Source organism: Mustela putorius, unplaced genomic scaffold (assembly GCF_011764305.1).
Source record: "Mustela putorius furo isolate JIRA1106 unplaced genomic scaffold, ASM1176430v1.1 tig00000640_pilon_pilon_pilon, whole genome shotgun sequence".
In the NCBI taxonomy this organism is placed as follows: Eukaryota; Metazoa; Chordata; class Mammalia; order Carnivora; family Mustelidae; genus Mustela; species Mustela putorius.
The window spans coordinates 8049564-8065403 of NW_025421432.1; the positions used below are offsets into that span (position 1 = coordinate 8049564).

Genomic DNA, 15840 nt, shown 5'->3' on the forward strand with positions numbered 1-15840 from the left:
ACTTGTCCCAATAAACTACTGAGAAAGACTGTGGTCATTCTTAGTTCCTCTCTTTGTCTCTCACATCCTATGTGACAGCAAGTAGCGTTGCTTATCCCTTCAAGCTATGTCTAGACTCCAGCCACTTCTTGAAGTCTCCACTGCCACCACTCTGGTCCAAGCCTGGATGTGAACCACTACATATAACCTCCTAGCAACACTCCCTGCTTCCGCCCTGACTTTGACAGTCCATTTTCCACACAGAAATCAGAACAACCCTACAACACATTGGTCAGGGGGATGAAATGCGCTCCAGGGGCATCTCGCCTCACTCAGTGCCTGTCAGCTGTTCCCAACCTGGCTGAAGCTTCCCTTGGGGCCTCTCCAATTCCTTCCCCACACTCTGCTCCACACCAGCCTTCTTGCTGGTCCTCGAACAGCCCCCAGGCTCCCACCCCAGGGCTTCTGTACTGGTTTCCTGTATCCAGGACATTTCCTTTCCCAAATATATTCAAGCCTTGCCCCCTCCCCTTCTATTAGGTCTCAGCTCAAAGGCCACCCTTTTTGTTACGCAGTCTCTGAACACCCTGTTTAAAACTGCAGCCCCCCCCTTCCAATCCATTTTCCTACCTGTTTGTTGTTTGTCTCCCCTTTCTAGAATATCAGCTTCATGACAGCGAGAGGTTCTGACTGTTTTGTTTCCTATTCTTCCCAGCACATCATAGCAGACACACAATAAATATTTACTGAATGAATGAATGAATGAATTTGTCCTCAATCCCCTTTTCTGGGGGTTGGAGAGGGGAGGGTATACATGAACTACAGCAGGGAAAAAAATGTGGAAACCTTACGACGAAACTTCATACTTACTTGGCACAGCGCACCCAGTGCGTATGTCGGTACAAGGAATACAAGAAACGCTGGCGAAACATGTTCCATACTTTGATGGATTTGTCTTCAGAGGCTGTAGCTAGAAACTGGCCATCGGCTGAGAAGTCTACACTTCGAACGGGAGCTGTATGAGCTTTAAATTCGGAGGATTTCCCTCTCCTGGAAATAAACAGTTCAATATTTCTAACTCTGGGTTTCAATATTATCAACATCTAACCAGCATACAGACTTTGAAATATATGAAAATTTTAAAAAATTAAGAAAAGTGTGAGAAGTTTCTTCATCAACACTCTTTATAGCTGGTTGTATTAGAGTCACAACTGATACTTAACAGGAAAGACCCTGGTGGTCCCACCCAGAAATGCAGTTGCTGTTTTAACTGGAAGCTAGAGAATAATATTTTGAACAAATCTCGACCATGAATTTTAAGTTACTGTTCTTCCTCTAGAAAGAGCAAAATAGTTTAAAGAACCTGCAACCTAGAAAAGCTAAGACAGGTTAAATGAATAGCTCCAAGGAAGTGCTTTCGGACTAAGGTCACGTGTGGACTGGCAGTTCGGGTTGGGAGGGAAGAGATGGCCCCTATGCCATTTTCCCCTCTCCAGAACGTAGCTCTAGGTGATCTGACTTTCCTGTTTCCACTTGTGTTTGCACCCACCAGCAATGAGAACTGAGACCCCTGGGGTATATCCAAGGCCATGCTCAGGCCAGGCCCAATCTTATGCTCATAAGCAAAACAAATGACAAATGGTAATAACACAGTTCTCAACACTGGAATTTCAGATGCTGCTTCTTTTTCTTGACTAGGGTGAGCAAAAGAGAACAGGAAAAGAAGAGATGGAGAAAATGATGTGTGCTATTTAAGGAGAAGCACCAGGAAAAAAAAAAAAAAACAAAAAAACTTTAAAATAGTTAGGAGCAGGCTAGCAGAGAGAGCTGGAGTTCCAAGGTGGCACTGGGGAAATACTACTTTGTGGTAGCATTCTAAAGTTCCCAAGACACCTCCAAGTGTCTTTCCATTCAGAAAGTCATTTATATGTAACTGTTTGAAAAACAGCAGGCGACAGAATTTGTAGAGGGAGAAGTCATACTCAACGGCTCCCCTTCTCTTCCCACACTCAGTAGGCCAACAAATGGATCTACTGACAGTGATCTTGCTATCACTGCCCAAATATCCTTTCAGGACCTCTTCTTTCTATCCCAGCTACGCTCACATTAAGGGAGATACACCTTCCATATCCTTCACCGAGATTATCGCAAAAGCTTCTTAACTGGTTTCCCTGCTCTAATCTGCTATCCCCCTCTAGTCCCCAACATACGGTGCTTATTACCTCCCTAAAAGTGCCATTCTGTGCATGTAAATCTTAGCATAAACGTGTCACTGGCTGTGCTCCAAGAAAAGGCACAATGCCCAAGCTCTTCAGCAAGGCATCCTGCTCCAACACTGAACTTTGGACTCAGAACAATCCCCGAGCTTCAAATACACCTCTGGCTTTGCACTCGCTGCTTTTTCTCAGCATGGATTACTTCCTCCACTCAAACACTCCCCCCACGCACCCCTCACCGCCTTGACCGACCCAGGCAGGCTTAACTGCTCCCTGTCTGCTGTATCTATTTTACGTATTACATTATACAGTACTTAAAAAAAAAAATAGACCTGTTTCTCTTGTATGAAGCCCCAAGTTTGGGGGTGTTTTTTTGTAGTTTTTTTTTTTTTTGAGGACAGGAATGATGATTTATTCATCCCTATAAGATCAGCATCTAGCAAAATATCAGGCATATAAAAAGAGCTCAATACACTTTGTTCAATTGCACTGGGAAGACTCACTACTTAAGGTTCTTAGATCCATCCTGGCTTATCCTTCCAGTGGTCTGTAGAATGTAAAGTGACTTTGTAATAAAGCTCCATCACCTGATACATGATATTATACCAGGAAAAACTAAAATTGATATATATTTTTTTAAATAGGAAGGAGCATTCAGGCTCTAGTCCAGTGGAATTTCAAGGGAAAGTTCTATGGGTGGCAGTTAGGAGTATAGTTTGGCCCGAATTCAAGAATATAGCCTAGAGGGGTGCCTGGGTGGCTCAGTGGGTTGGGCCACTACCTTCAGCTCAGGTCATGATCTCAGGGTCCTAGGATTGAGCCTGGCATTGGGCTCTCTGCTCGGCGGGGAGCCTGCTCCCCGCCCCCCCCGCCCCCGCCTGCCTCTCTGCCTACTTGTGATCTCTGTCTGTCAAATAAATAAGTAAAATCTTAAAACAAAACAAAACAAAACAAAACAAACAACAAAGAATACAGCACAGAAAAGACAAAGACTAGACTGGCATCCGCTATGACCAGGAAGCCAGGAGACAGTTGGAATCATTCAAATCCGCCCTGATCATTAGTTCTACGCTCCACACTCCATCAGGCTATCTGGCTGGACGTCTTTCTAAAGGGCCCGCCTCTTGGCTCTCGTCTGCTGTGACCCCTGGACCTGGTCTCAACAGGAAGCCTGTAAGAAACCACTGTAGGAGTGCCTTGTTTGTGCTGCTGCTTAACGGCTCCATCGGTCCTCACCTTGCCTTGACACTGGTTCTGTGCCCACACACATTTACGTCCCCTTTCTGCCCACATTCTCGTGACTGCCCATGGTGATGGCCTCTGGGCCAGAACTGCCTCCGTGCTTGGTCCTACTATCTTCCCCTGGCCTGCCAGTGACCAGGTGTGCTGTTTGCAAGTGCGGCCCCTGCCTACTCCCTCTCATCACTGCACCACACGCAGCACCCCCCACACAAGGTGGAATCTGCCCATTTTTCCTCCTTCACATCTGGGCTGGCTGTGACCTATGCTGACCAGCAGAATGATACAAAAGTGACACTGTGGCAGTGTCAGACCTCGCCCTTCAAAGGCCTAGCCGCTTTCATTTTTACTGTCCTAGAACACAGCTGCCAGGCTGTAGGGAAGTCCTTATCTGGGCGCAGAGAGGGCATACGGAGGACCACGGAGCCCTGGCCAACAGCTGGCACAGGCCACAGGTGTGAGTGGGGTGCAGGACCCCCTGGCCTAGTGAAACTGAGTAATAGCTAACGTCAAATGGGGCAGAAGAACCATCCAGATAACCCACACATTATGGGAAAGGACAGTTACTGTGTTCGGCTAAGTTTTGAGGATGATTATACAGCAATACAGAGCAATCAGTCTCCATCTCACTGCCATGACCCACGATTTCGCTGGCCCACGAGGATATGATGTAGAAAGAGGAACCAGAGACATCTACCCAGGCTGAACTGCGGCACTTTATCAGCCCGTACCAACTAACGGCCGTGCGTGGTAAGCATTTCTACCCTTGTAGGGCGCTTATTCACTGAGAACTCCTTGAATTAGTAGTGGGAGACGGGAGCGGTGTCGTGCTGAAGAAAGTACAACCACTGGCCTTAAATCCCCAAAGTTAAGGATTTTAGAAAACACTCTCCCTTTTGGACTCCGAGCCAGTCTCCCGCCCCCGCAGCTACCCTGCACCCTGCCACCCACAGCGTCAAGAGAACACGCAGGTTCTCTCGGGTAGTTTTCACCATCAGGGTGATGTGCAGTTTCTCAGCACGGAGTTTCCCTGGGTGGTGGTGAAAACAAAGTGCCTCCTGGCAGGAAAATGCCCTGCGAACGTCCATGTGGGGGTGCCTGGGACTGCTCAGTCACGCACCACAAATCCCGTCCTGCCACAGCAGCGCCAAGGCAAATGCTCAAACTCTTATTTATGGCGGGAAATGGTGTGTGGGATTTGTTCTAAAAATACTCTCGCTAAAAAAGAGAGAGGGAGAGAGAGCGAGCGGGGGCATGGGTGAAACCACTGATAAATGCTGACACCGAAAGCTGCTGGGCGTGGTGGAGGAATATGGGGGGGCGGGATCACTGTGCTACTCCTTCTGTTTTCATGTGTGTTTGAAAACATATAATTAAAAGAGTTCAAAAAAAGAGTTCAAAGACTTTTTTTTAAAAAAACATGGCTCAATAATTGCTTAAAATAGATAAGCTATCAGCTAGGATTTTAAAAGCCTCTTAAAGAGGGATTTGTTAGACTAGAATAGGACTTTACACAAACACAGTGATTTATATATTTGTCAGAAACTTTCTTTAGCCAGAAAACTCCGGAGCCCAATAATATGATATGCACCAAAAGTCAGTTCTGCAACAGGGATTAACAGATATCCAAAGGCCCCCCAAAAATCCACAAATGGGTGATAGTAGGCTAATAAACTATGAAATCTCAGTTATAATGTCAATATGTGTCTCTCTGGCGAGACAGTCTGAAGTTTACAATAGATTTATAAAGGGACAGACAACCAGGTCCCTGTCAAAAAAAAAAAAAGACCAAAAAACAAACCTTAAGTATATTTCCATGGTTAGACATAGATTTCAAAAAGAAGAGATAATTATGAGTTTAAAATGGGGAAAAAACAATATGAGGTAGTCTGCCAACTTTACGACAAGGGCACCACGTCTGCACGTGACTCAGACTAGGTGCGGTGCACATACTGGGAGCGCCGGCATTCTCAAGAAGTGCAGAAGGAAAGGCCAGGCTCATTTTCGTTCACATTCCTAAATCCAGAGCACATCAGGTACTTCTTTATTTCTCTTACTTATCAGGAATCCACAGTCTGACAGTTCTGTCCCGTGAAGCAGAGGCCAGTAAGTTTCCATGTGGGGAAAACTGCACGCTGGTTACAACATCCTTGTGACCCACAAATCTGAAAGCTCTGGCTTGTGGCTTGCAATTCCATAGCATGAGAAACGTATCCCAAGAAGCAGTAGCTATCAGGAGAGAGAAGAACAAACCATGACTATTAATATGCAAATGTAGGCATGTCTCATTACAGCGGGCAGCATATCTAGTGACAAGATGTCCAGGTAACACAGGGGCTGGGGGTTGTAGGGCTGACCAGATGATGGAAAAAGTATTTTTAAAAGTCACCCAGAGCTACATCATTATTGTGCAAGTTTGGCTGCGTCCGATGAAACCTCAAGTCGAGATTACTGGCCCTTGCATCTGGTTGGAGCGCGATGACAAGTTACTAGAAGGTGGCAGCACAGCGTAACATGGCCCGCGGGACTCGGAGAGGTTCCATCTCTAACTCTCGGGGTGACTGGGAAAGTTACATAACCTCTGTGTCACAGAGACTGAATGCTTTTCCTGAGAGGGCTGGCTGAGATGAGTATTTAAAACTGTTTAGATGGAGAGAATTTCACACTTACGAGGAAACACATAACAGTGTAAAGAAGATTAATATACCCTTTGCCAGATCTACCTGTTGTTAATATTATTCTCCATTTGGTTTATAATTGACTCTTTGCTCATTTGTGCTCCCTCTTTCTCTCCATATGCAAGTGAGCTTGTACACACACACACACACACACACACACACACTTTCCTTTCCCTGACCCATTTGGAAGTAAATACACCATCATGGCATGTTTATTCCTAAATATTTCATTGTGTTTTTCTAAGAATAAGGATACTCTCTTATATGCCCGTAACACTATCAACTTCAGGAAGCTGATCACTTATAATAATTGAATCTACCAACAGTGTTCCCATTCTGTTAACTGACCCCGTAATTTCTTTTATAGATGGATAAGGTGATCTTGAAAGTCTCTTTCTGCTCTGGTATGACATTCTACAATTAATCAAAGAATCGTGTATGTTAAGCCATAGCTTAAGGCTTTAAGAAAATAAAAACAAATGCAACCAATAGTGGAAATAAATGCCTCAGACAAAGAATGAACAAATAAATAAATGAAAGATCAATCTAACTCTTGTCCCAAATCAAATTTTATATATACATGTAGCCCCCAAATTGCACCAATAATAGGAACCAGATCAATGAGAAGTACTGTCTAGACTGCAGAATTCTAGAAAAAAATGCAACTTTATAAACGTGAAATTCAACTACTATTGCTGTTAGAAGAGAATACAAAGTCACTGAAAACCTTCTACTTTCTTGAGCCATAGATAACATTTGCCTGGACTTGGCCTATGCGTTGCTCCCATATAAAATAGTTAAAGTGAATTTTAAAGTTTCAGGCTATAATGCTGTATACTAACCCCTTTTTAAAAAAATACAAAAAGCTCATGTTCCACCTCAATTCGTAAGATTATTAAATATTTATATTAGAATCTGAATGATCTGGAGCTAATATAGACAAAATAGGGAAAACAATGTATTATCACACGCATCATACTAAGGACCCTGTTCGAATGTAAAGTATTATGCCGCAAATAAGATCTACAAAAAGAAATAAGACACAATCCCTAATCTCAAGAAATCGCAACATCATAGAGGAGACAGATCAATAATAATAATAATATACATGCTCAGACGACTTTTACAAATGATTCATTCTATTTTCTGTAGCTCCAACCTCTCTTTATCTAATGTGCCCACTCCCCCACTGGCAAGCACATTATGTTCTTCGTATTTATTGGTCTGTTTCTTTTTTTATTTGTTCATTCATTTGTTTAGTTTTTTAGATTTCATATACAAACAATATCATATGGTATCTGTCTTTATCCAACTTATTTCACTTAGCATAACACCTTTGAGGCCCATTCATGTTGTCAAAAACGGCAAGATTTCATTCTTTTTATATGGCTGAGTAATATTCCTGTGTATGTGTGTGTGTGTGTGTGTGTGTGTGTGTACCACAACTTTATCTACTCATCTATCAGTGGACACTTGGGTTGCTTCCATATCTTCGCTATTACAAATAATGCTACAGGTCACAGAGGTATATTTATCATTTTAAATTAGTGTTCTTATTTTCTTTGGGTAAATCCCTAGTAATGGAATTACTGGATCATATATTTCTAATTTTTTGGAGGAATCTCCATATTTTTTTTCATAGTAGCTGCATAATTTATGATCCCATCAACAGTACATGAGGGTTCCTCTTTCCTCGTATCCTCAAAACACGTATTTCTTGTCTTTTCATTTCTAGCCATTCTGACAGCTTTAGGGTGATATCTCGTTGTGGTTTTGATTTGTATTTCACTCATAATTAGTGATGTTGAGTATCTTTTCATATGACTGTTGGCCATCTGTATGTTTTCTTTGGAAAAATGTCTATTCAGCTCCTCTGCCCATCTTTCAATCAGATTATTTGTTTTGGGGGTGTTAAGTTGCATAAGTCTTTTATATATTTTAGATATTAATCCCTTATCAGATATATCATTTGCAAATATATTCTCCCATTCACTAGGTCGCCTTTTTGTTTTGTTGGTGGTTTCCTTCCCTGTGCAAGAGCTTTTTATTTTGGTGTAGTCCCAATAGTTAACTTGTGCTTTTGTTTTCCTTGCCTGAGGAGACATATCTAGAAAAGTGTTGTTAAAAGCTGATGTCAGAGAGTTTACTGTCGATATTTTCTTTTAGGAGTTTTATGCTTTCTGGGCTCACATTTAGGTCTTTAGCCCATTTTTTTCACTGAAATTGAATTTTTATTCCAAATGACTGTAATGGCTAGAAAGACAACAGACAAAACTGAAAATGATCTGTTTAACTGGGAATTAGAAGTAGTTGATTTCAGGAGAATAAACAGTGCAATGACAGACAGCAATGGTACTCTAACAACAGTTATCACTAAGAAAGCATAAAAATAATCCATATCCTTCTGATACACAATCTGGATGTGCAGCATGTACAGCAAATAACATCAAAAGAAAGAAAAAAGGAAAGAAAAGAAAAAGAGGGGGCAAATCCACAAAATTCCAAACCTTAGAAATTAACATTCATTTAAGCACACAGTAGTGAAGGTTTTTGGAAGCAAAATTTTCATAGTTCTTAAAATGGAAGTCTTCAAAAGCACTTCTTCAAATTCTAAAAACAATGAAGAAAGCACAGTTGCACTGGCTTAAAAGAGCTGCTGCCTGTTGCAAAGATGATGATCAGTCCTACTTCCAAATCCAGTGAGATCTGATGAATCTGACACAGAATGGAAAGGCCGCCTGGCAGGCATTGATATCACGGGGAAAGAGTTCACTAATAATATCATACACGTTCAGAGGATTTTCATATATTCTTCATTCTTAGTGTTACGTGGAGTGGTTAGTGATCCTCCCTGGGAAAGGGCTTTTTAAAAAAATATTTTATATATTTGAGAGAGAGACAGTGTGTGTGAGTGGGGAAAGGCAAAGAGAGAAGGAGAAAGAATCTGAAGCGGACTCTGCACTGAGCACAAACCCTGAGATCATGGCTTGAGCTGAAACCAAGAGTCCAACACTTCACCAACTGAGCCGCCCAGGTGCCTCTGGAAAGGGCATCTGAGCACAGACTTGAGCGCAGTGAGGAGGAATTCAGTCTGACGCGTGGGCAGAACAAACCCCATGCCTGACTGCCCAAGTCAATAACGTATTTGAGAGACTGAGGAACAGCAAGGAGACCAGCATGCCCACTGTGGAGAGCAGACAATGAGAACAGTGGGGCAAAAGCTGAGAAGAAAGCAAATTCCAGGCAAAGAGCCACTGGAAGACACGTCTATTTCATGCTAAGTGCAGTGGGAAACTTTGAAGGGTTTTGAGCAAGGAGGACTCATGATCTGAGTTAAGAAAATTACCACTTTTACAGTAAGAAAAGGGTAGTCTTCACAAAAAATGATGTTGGGTCAACTGGATATTATAAGGGGAAAGAATGTATCTTGACTTTTACCTTTTATACTAAACACAAAAATAATCCTATATAGAGTATCGATCTAAAAAATGGGATAGGTAAAACGACAGGCTAATAGACTAGAACATTAGAGAATACCTTCATGACCACTGGGGTAGGCAACAAACAGGACATGAAAATGATTAAATTATCAAAGGAAAAGCAATAATCTGTACTACACCAAAATTAAGAAACTGTGTTCATGGAAAGATACTACCACGTGAGTAAAAAGGCAGGCCACAGGGTGGAAGAAGACATCCGCATTGAACCCAGATTCTGTAAAGAGCCCTACAAATCAATAAGAAAGAGCAAGAAAATAGGTAAAGGGCTTAAATAGGCACTTCATACAGGAAGATACCCAAATGGTCAACAAACATATGAAAAGGGAGTCCATTCCATGAGTAGCTCAGCAGTGCAAGTATAATGAACACAGTGCACTGCACAGTTGGCTACACACTCGTCAGAAGGACTACAAGGAAAGAGAGAAATGATACCGAACCTTGATGAGGATGTGGGACACCCGGACCTCTCACTTAATGCTGAGAGTTACAACCATTTCAGGAAATTGTTATGAGTATCTGCTGAAACTGAATATACATTGACCGTTTGACTCAGCAGTTCCACTCCTAGATACATCCCTGACAGTGATTCTTATGTATGTTTAGCAAAAGATGCATAATAATATCATCTGTGGCAATAGGATCCAAAATAGACTAAAAATAAAAACCCAACTATCCATCAAAGATGGATGCCTACACGTCATATATCCACACTGTGTACCTCTTAAATCATGAAGTTTCATTTCATATGAAGTTCAAGGAATAGTAAAACTAGTCAGTGGAGTTAGAAACCAGTATACGGAGGACAGTGGCCGCGAGGGAGTACCGGGGACTTCTGGGGTCCTGGCTCTGGCTGTTGGTTAGACGGTCATGTCACATTGTGAAAACTTATCAAGTTGTCCAATGGTTACGTATCTTATACTTCAATGAAACGTTTAGGGAAAAAAAATTTTAAATATCACTCGGATTGCTCTATGCAGAATACACACAGGGCAGAGAGACAAAATTGAAGAAGGAGGTTGTTTGGACTAAACTAGAGGCCATGGAAGTGGGAGAAGGAGTCAAAATTAAGATATATTTAAAGGTAGGGGCACCTGGGTGGCTCCGTTGGTTAAGGGTTCAACTCGTCGTGATTCTGGCTCAGGTCATGACCTCGGGGTTGTGAGATTGATTCTTTAACTCACTGAAGATTTGCAGGGTCCCTAACAATATGATAAGAGGTCTGGGAAAAAATGGTATTATAGGATGCTCATGGTGATGCAAAAATTAATGGGGTAAGGTGGGCTCAGAGGGATAAGAATAAGAAGCTAAAATGAGAAGGTGACACAGGATAGGGCTCAAGCCTTCACATGTTTCATCAGAAGAGGAAAAGACCATCTTAACCAGAGTGGGTGCTCAAAAATTAGAGTCGATGGTTGCATGGCCCACATTAAAGCAGTGTTTGCTGTTCTGGGGAAGGGAAGTGAGAGAGCAGAAAGAACAAGTGCTTCACGGGCAGGGACAACCCAACCTCTGGGCAAGGTGGCACTTCAGAGGCCCTATTAACTATGAGACCCCAGAAGCAGAGATGTCTGATCGCCACTGTGTGGCTCAAGGTACACTCTAGATTTCTTCTGAATTTTTCCTCCTTCCTTACCTGTTCCCACCAAATTCTCATACCATGATAATAAAAGGTATTGGACTATCGATGTCAATGTTGCATAGTGTCAACGTGGAATTTGCTTTCATACATTTCTACTGAGCCACACCTTATATAAACATTACTACATAATTTCAAATGTCAAGGCTTCATCATCTGATTGGTCTGCTTTGAGATAAAATGTCAAAGGCAGGAAGCTAAGAGAAAATGTTAACTAGTAAATGTACTCATTTAAAAAAAAACTATTTATATTCTATAACAATAATTTACTGTTTCAAGAAATCCTCATTAGGACAAAAGAAAAAACAAAACCCACGCTCACCTAGGTCAGCGCCGGGTCTCTGGAGTAACAAGGAACAAACTAATGGAGAACATGTTTGCTTTCCACAATGTCCAAAAGTTCCTGTGTCACCCCAAGTAGCAATAACTTGAGTCACCCAAAGATCTCTCACTCCTTGGTTTGCCCAAAGCTGAAGGGATTCAGAAGTCTGTTCTGTCAGAAATACTATATCCTGGAAAGAAAAGGTGCTGCTTCCAGTTTTTGAGTTTGTTGTTGAATTGTCTTATCTTTTCAATTGGTGATACATGTACCTAACACTGGTATTTACCCAAATCTCCTTCCACACCTTGGCTATCCAGTTCCCCTTCCTAGAAGCAATCAGTGTTAACCATGGTTTGAATATCCTTCTGTGTGCTTAAACACATCCATGTCTATTCACATGTCCTTTTTATGCAAATGGTAACATGTGATTCGGGCCATTCTGCTTCTGCATCTCCTTCTCCACCAGCCCACTTAGTGTATATATTGGAGGTCGTGTTTTATCAGTACATAGAACTGTCTTATTTTTTTCCTCCCTAGTTGTGATAAAACTTTATTTTGATAATTTCAAGCTTACAGAACAGTTACAAAGGTCATACAAGAAACTCCCTTGTATCTTCCACCTTAGATTTTTGACCCCCCTTTATTTTTAAGATTTTATTTATTTATTAGACCTTGATATTCTTCAAGACTACAGACCCATTATTTTTGTGGGGTGTTCATCAATTTTCTTCTTGGTGCTCCTTATGATTAGAGTTAGGATATATGTTTTTGATAGGAAATTCACAAATTTTATTGTGCCCTTATCATATTAGGGGTGAGATTTACTTTCATCACTTTGTTTAGGTGGTTTTGCCTAGTGAAGTTAGTATTGTTCCCCTCTGTAATCAACAAGTTGTTTGTGGGGACGATACTCTAGGACGAGATAAACCCTATTCCTTAATAAGCTATCACAACTAATTTTAGCACCCTTAATGCTCTTCTAACACATCCTTCTTTCCATAACTTACTAATTAGAAATTATATTAATAATTTAACTAATGAACTAATATATAATTAATTAATTTGTTATTGCAAGGAAGAATTTCCCTTTTTCCTCTGTTTCTCTACTTATTCATTAACTTATTTTATCAATATGGACTCAAATTATAATCCATAGCTATCATTATTTATTTTGACCCTCACACTGTCTGAAATTTGGCGAGAGTCCCTTAAACTAGTCTCTGTGACCTTCTCTAATAAGCGTCATTCATTCTTGAGGTACTACCTTCCAGAATCATTTCTAGAACTATGACCTCTGTTGCCTCCGCTCAGCTAGGATGTCACAGCTTCGGCTCTACCTGACTGTGGGCTCACCTTGTGTGTTTCCCTCCTTGTAGTAATCACCACAGTTTTGCACTCTCTGTTGCTTAATGCCTGAATACAGTTGCCTCATACATTTTGTCTCATTTTTCGGTGGTTTTCAGGCAGGAGGGCAATTTCAGTTACCAATTACCCTGTCCTAACTAGAGATGGAAGGATGCCTTTTTCTTTCTAATAGCTACATAGTATTCTATTGTGTAGCTACACCTTAACTTATTTAACCAGACTAATTGTGTATAGCTTTGCCCTTTCAACAAACGATGCCATATTGTTGTACATGTGTCATTTCTGGTGTGTGCAAGTATATCACTATGATTAATTCCCAAAAGAATTTTGAATGGGTCTAAGAGTACATGCTTTTAAACTTACAAAAAGGTCTGTGATCATAATATAGTATCTTTCACAACTTTATACATTTGGGTTATATCCCTCTTGGACTTTTTTATCCCATATTCATGAGAGTCCCAAAAATTCAGGTTACCTTCATAAAGAAATTATTTTTTATTTTTTTAAAGATTTTATTTATTTGACAGACAGAGATCACAAGTTGACAGAGACAGGCAGAGGAGAGAGAGGGGAGGAAGCAGGATCCCTGCTGAGCAGAGAGCCCAATGTGGGGCTCGATCCCAGGACCCTGGGATCATGACCCGAGCTGAAGGCAAAAGCTTTAACCCACTGAGCCACCCAGGCACCCCCATATAGAAATTATTGAATCTTTCAACTATTTCAGAGGTCTTTCTATATATTCTGGACCCTAATTATGTCCCACTTGTACTCCACTGCCAGAAGTAAACTCAGATTTCTAATTTGAGGGCACCCTGAATTTGGACTTCCTTCTGCATTTCCAGGTTCGTGCTTGCCTTTTGGTCCCAAAAGAGACTCCAGGCTGCCTTTTCCAAGGAAGAATAAAAAAGGACATCTTCTAAGGAAATTGACAAGAAGGAGTTTTCTGTAACTATTTTTAAGGAGTGAAAAAAATAAATAATTCCCAAGCACACATATCTATAAACTTAGATAAAAGAGAGAAGGCTGCCCAATAAAAAGATAATATTCTAATCTTCGCTAGATCAACTTTAATACCTATCTAATACCTTCAGAATTAGTTTGTACTCTCCAAGTACTGTGTAATAATATAAGTAAATGATGGCACTAAATGAACATTCCTCTGCCCTGAAAGAGAGACTATTTAATCATGTTTTCCTTCTAGCTGACACTAAGTAATTATCTTACTAGTGTAAGATTGTTCTAAAAGGAGCTGTGGGTGCTTTAAAAATAATCTTTAGTAATGATAACCTGGAGAAACTTAATTTAACTTATTCAAATTCCACATCTCTATGAGGATGGACAGTCATAACGGAATGCACCCTTACTGAGTTGTTACTATGGGCCAAGTACTTTTAAAGACTTCATAAGCATTATTTTATTTAACCATCATAACAAGACAGGTGAATATTCTTCTTCTTCTTGTATAGATGAGGAAAGAAATAAACCTTAGCAGGGTTAGGTAATTTGTCCAAGATCATGGATGAAGAAAGTAATGGAGTCCATTTTTAACCCATTTCAATCAGACTCCAAAGTCTGGGCAATTAACCAATAATCTGGTGCTTTGAGAAGCATGGGGCATTTATAGATTATCTCCATTAGAATTACTGGGAACCTTGTTTAAAACATGTTTTTCCGAAACTCTTGGTTTCGGCTCAGGTCATAATCTCAGAGCTGTGAATCCAGCCCCACAGTGGGCTCTATGCTCTGCACAGAGTTTACTTCCTCTTCTCGTGTGTACCCTCCCTCTCTCTCAAATAAATAAATAAATAAATATTTTTAAATGTCTATTTCCAGGTGCACCTGGGTGGCTCAGTTGGTTAGGCATCTGCCTTCGGCTCAGGTCATGATCCCAGGGTCCTGGGATCCAGCTCTGCACTGGGTTCCCTGCTCAGCCAGGAAGCCTGCTTCTCCCTCTCCCTCTGTCTACTGCTCCTCCTGCTTGTGCCCCCGCTCTTCCTCTCTCTCTATCTCTTTGTCAAATAAATAAGTAAAATTGTTTTTTAAAAAATGTGTATTTCTAGCAAATTAAGCATTGTTTGGGGTGAGACCAAGGAATCTGAATTTTTTTTTTAAACCACTTTCTCATTTAAGTCTGATGTACTTCAAAACTAGAGAAATATGGCACTCTGCTACTGCCTTTCAGGGCATACACTAGATTACTTTAGTACTTGGGAGTAATTTTTTGAACTAGAACAGTAGGAGAAACTTTAACAAAGCTACTACACAGATTGACATCAAGAACCCTAATAGAAAAAGAATATCTGGCAAACTTTTACTATGATTTCACCAAGAGGAAAACAACTTAGAAATTCTAAATTTCATTCTGCTCCTATTCGAAAGAAAGAAAGAAAGAAATTAACTTGTTTTTTTTTTTAAAGAATGATTTATTCTACAAATAGCCCAAAGGCTAATAAATAGGAATTGAGTTGATGACAGGATAACCTTGAAGGAAAAAAAGGGGGGAAGAGTGACAACTTCACAATGTTAAAATTATACAAGTTTAAATAAAAACTTCTAAAGTACAACATAGATTCTACAAACCACATGACAGTACTTTTAAAACTTTCTAATGTTTAAATAAACTTGAGTGCTGCCCTCTGAGAAACTAGCCTAATGCAAAAAATGTGGCTCCAGAATCAGACTCCAAACCAGGCCCAGCCAGGCTACAGAGCTTCAGAAAGTCACTGAACCTTCATCCAGAACAAGGAATGGACACACTTCATAGGCTACTGTTTTTTCCCATTCCCCTCTCCTCTGATCCTTCCCAAATCACCCTGTGAAACCCAGCCTTCTAAAAGACTGCCAAGTTTAAATGTTCTATTTCCCCCAGTCATGTTCTATTGTTCTATTTCCCCCAGTCATGACC

General features: G+C 40.9%; 1 protein-coding gene across 6 annotated transcripts in view; it reads right to left on the reverse strand.

Moving 5' to 3' along the window:
* Positions 1–15840, reverse strand: part of POC1B (POC1 centriolar protein B) — a 97356-nt gene that overhangs the window by 69714 nt on the left and 11802 nt on the right. For 5 of the 6 annotated variants that reach the window (XM_045082977.1, XM_045082973.1, XM_004748566.3 and 2 more), the window contains 2 exons: positions 5492–5663; positions 850–1029 (listed from right to left, as the gene is read on the reverse strand). In XM_045082977.1, coding sequence (XP_044938912.1) covers positions 850–1029; positions 5492–5663 — 352 coding nt within the window. The remainder of the gene's footprint in view (positions 1–849; positions 1030–5491; positions 5664–15840) is intronic. The other variant, XM_045082974.1, reaches the window with a different exon arrangement.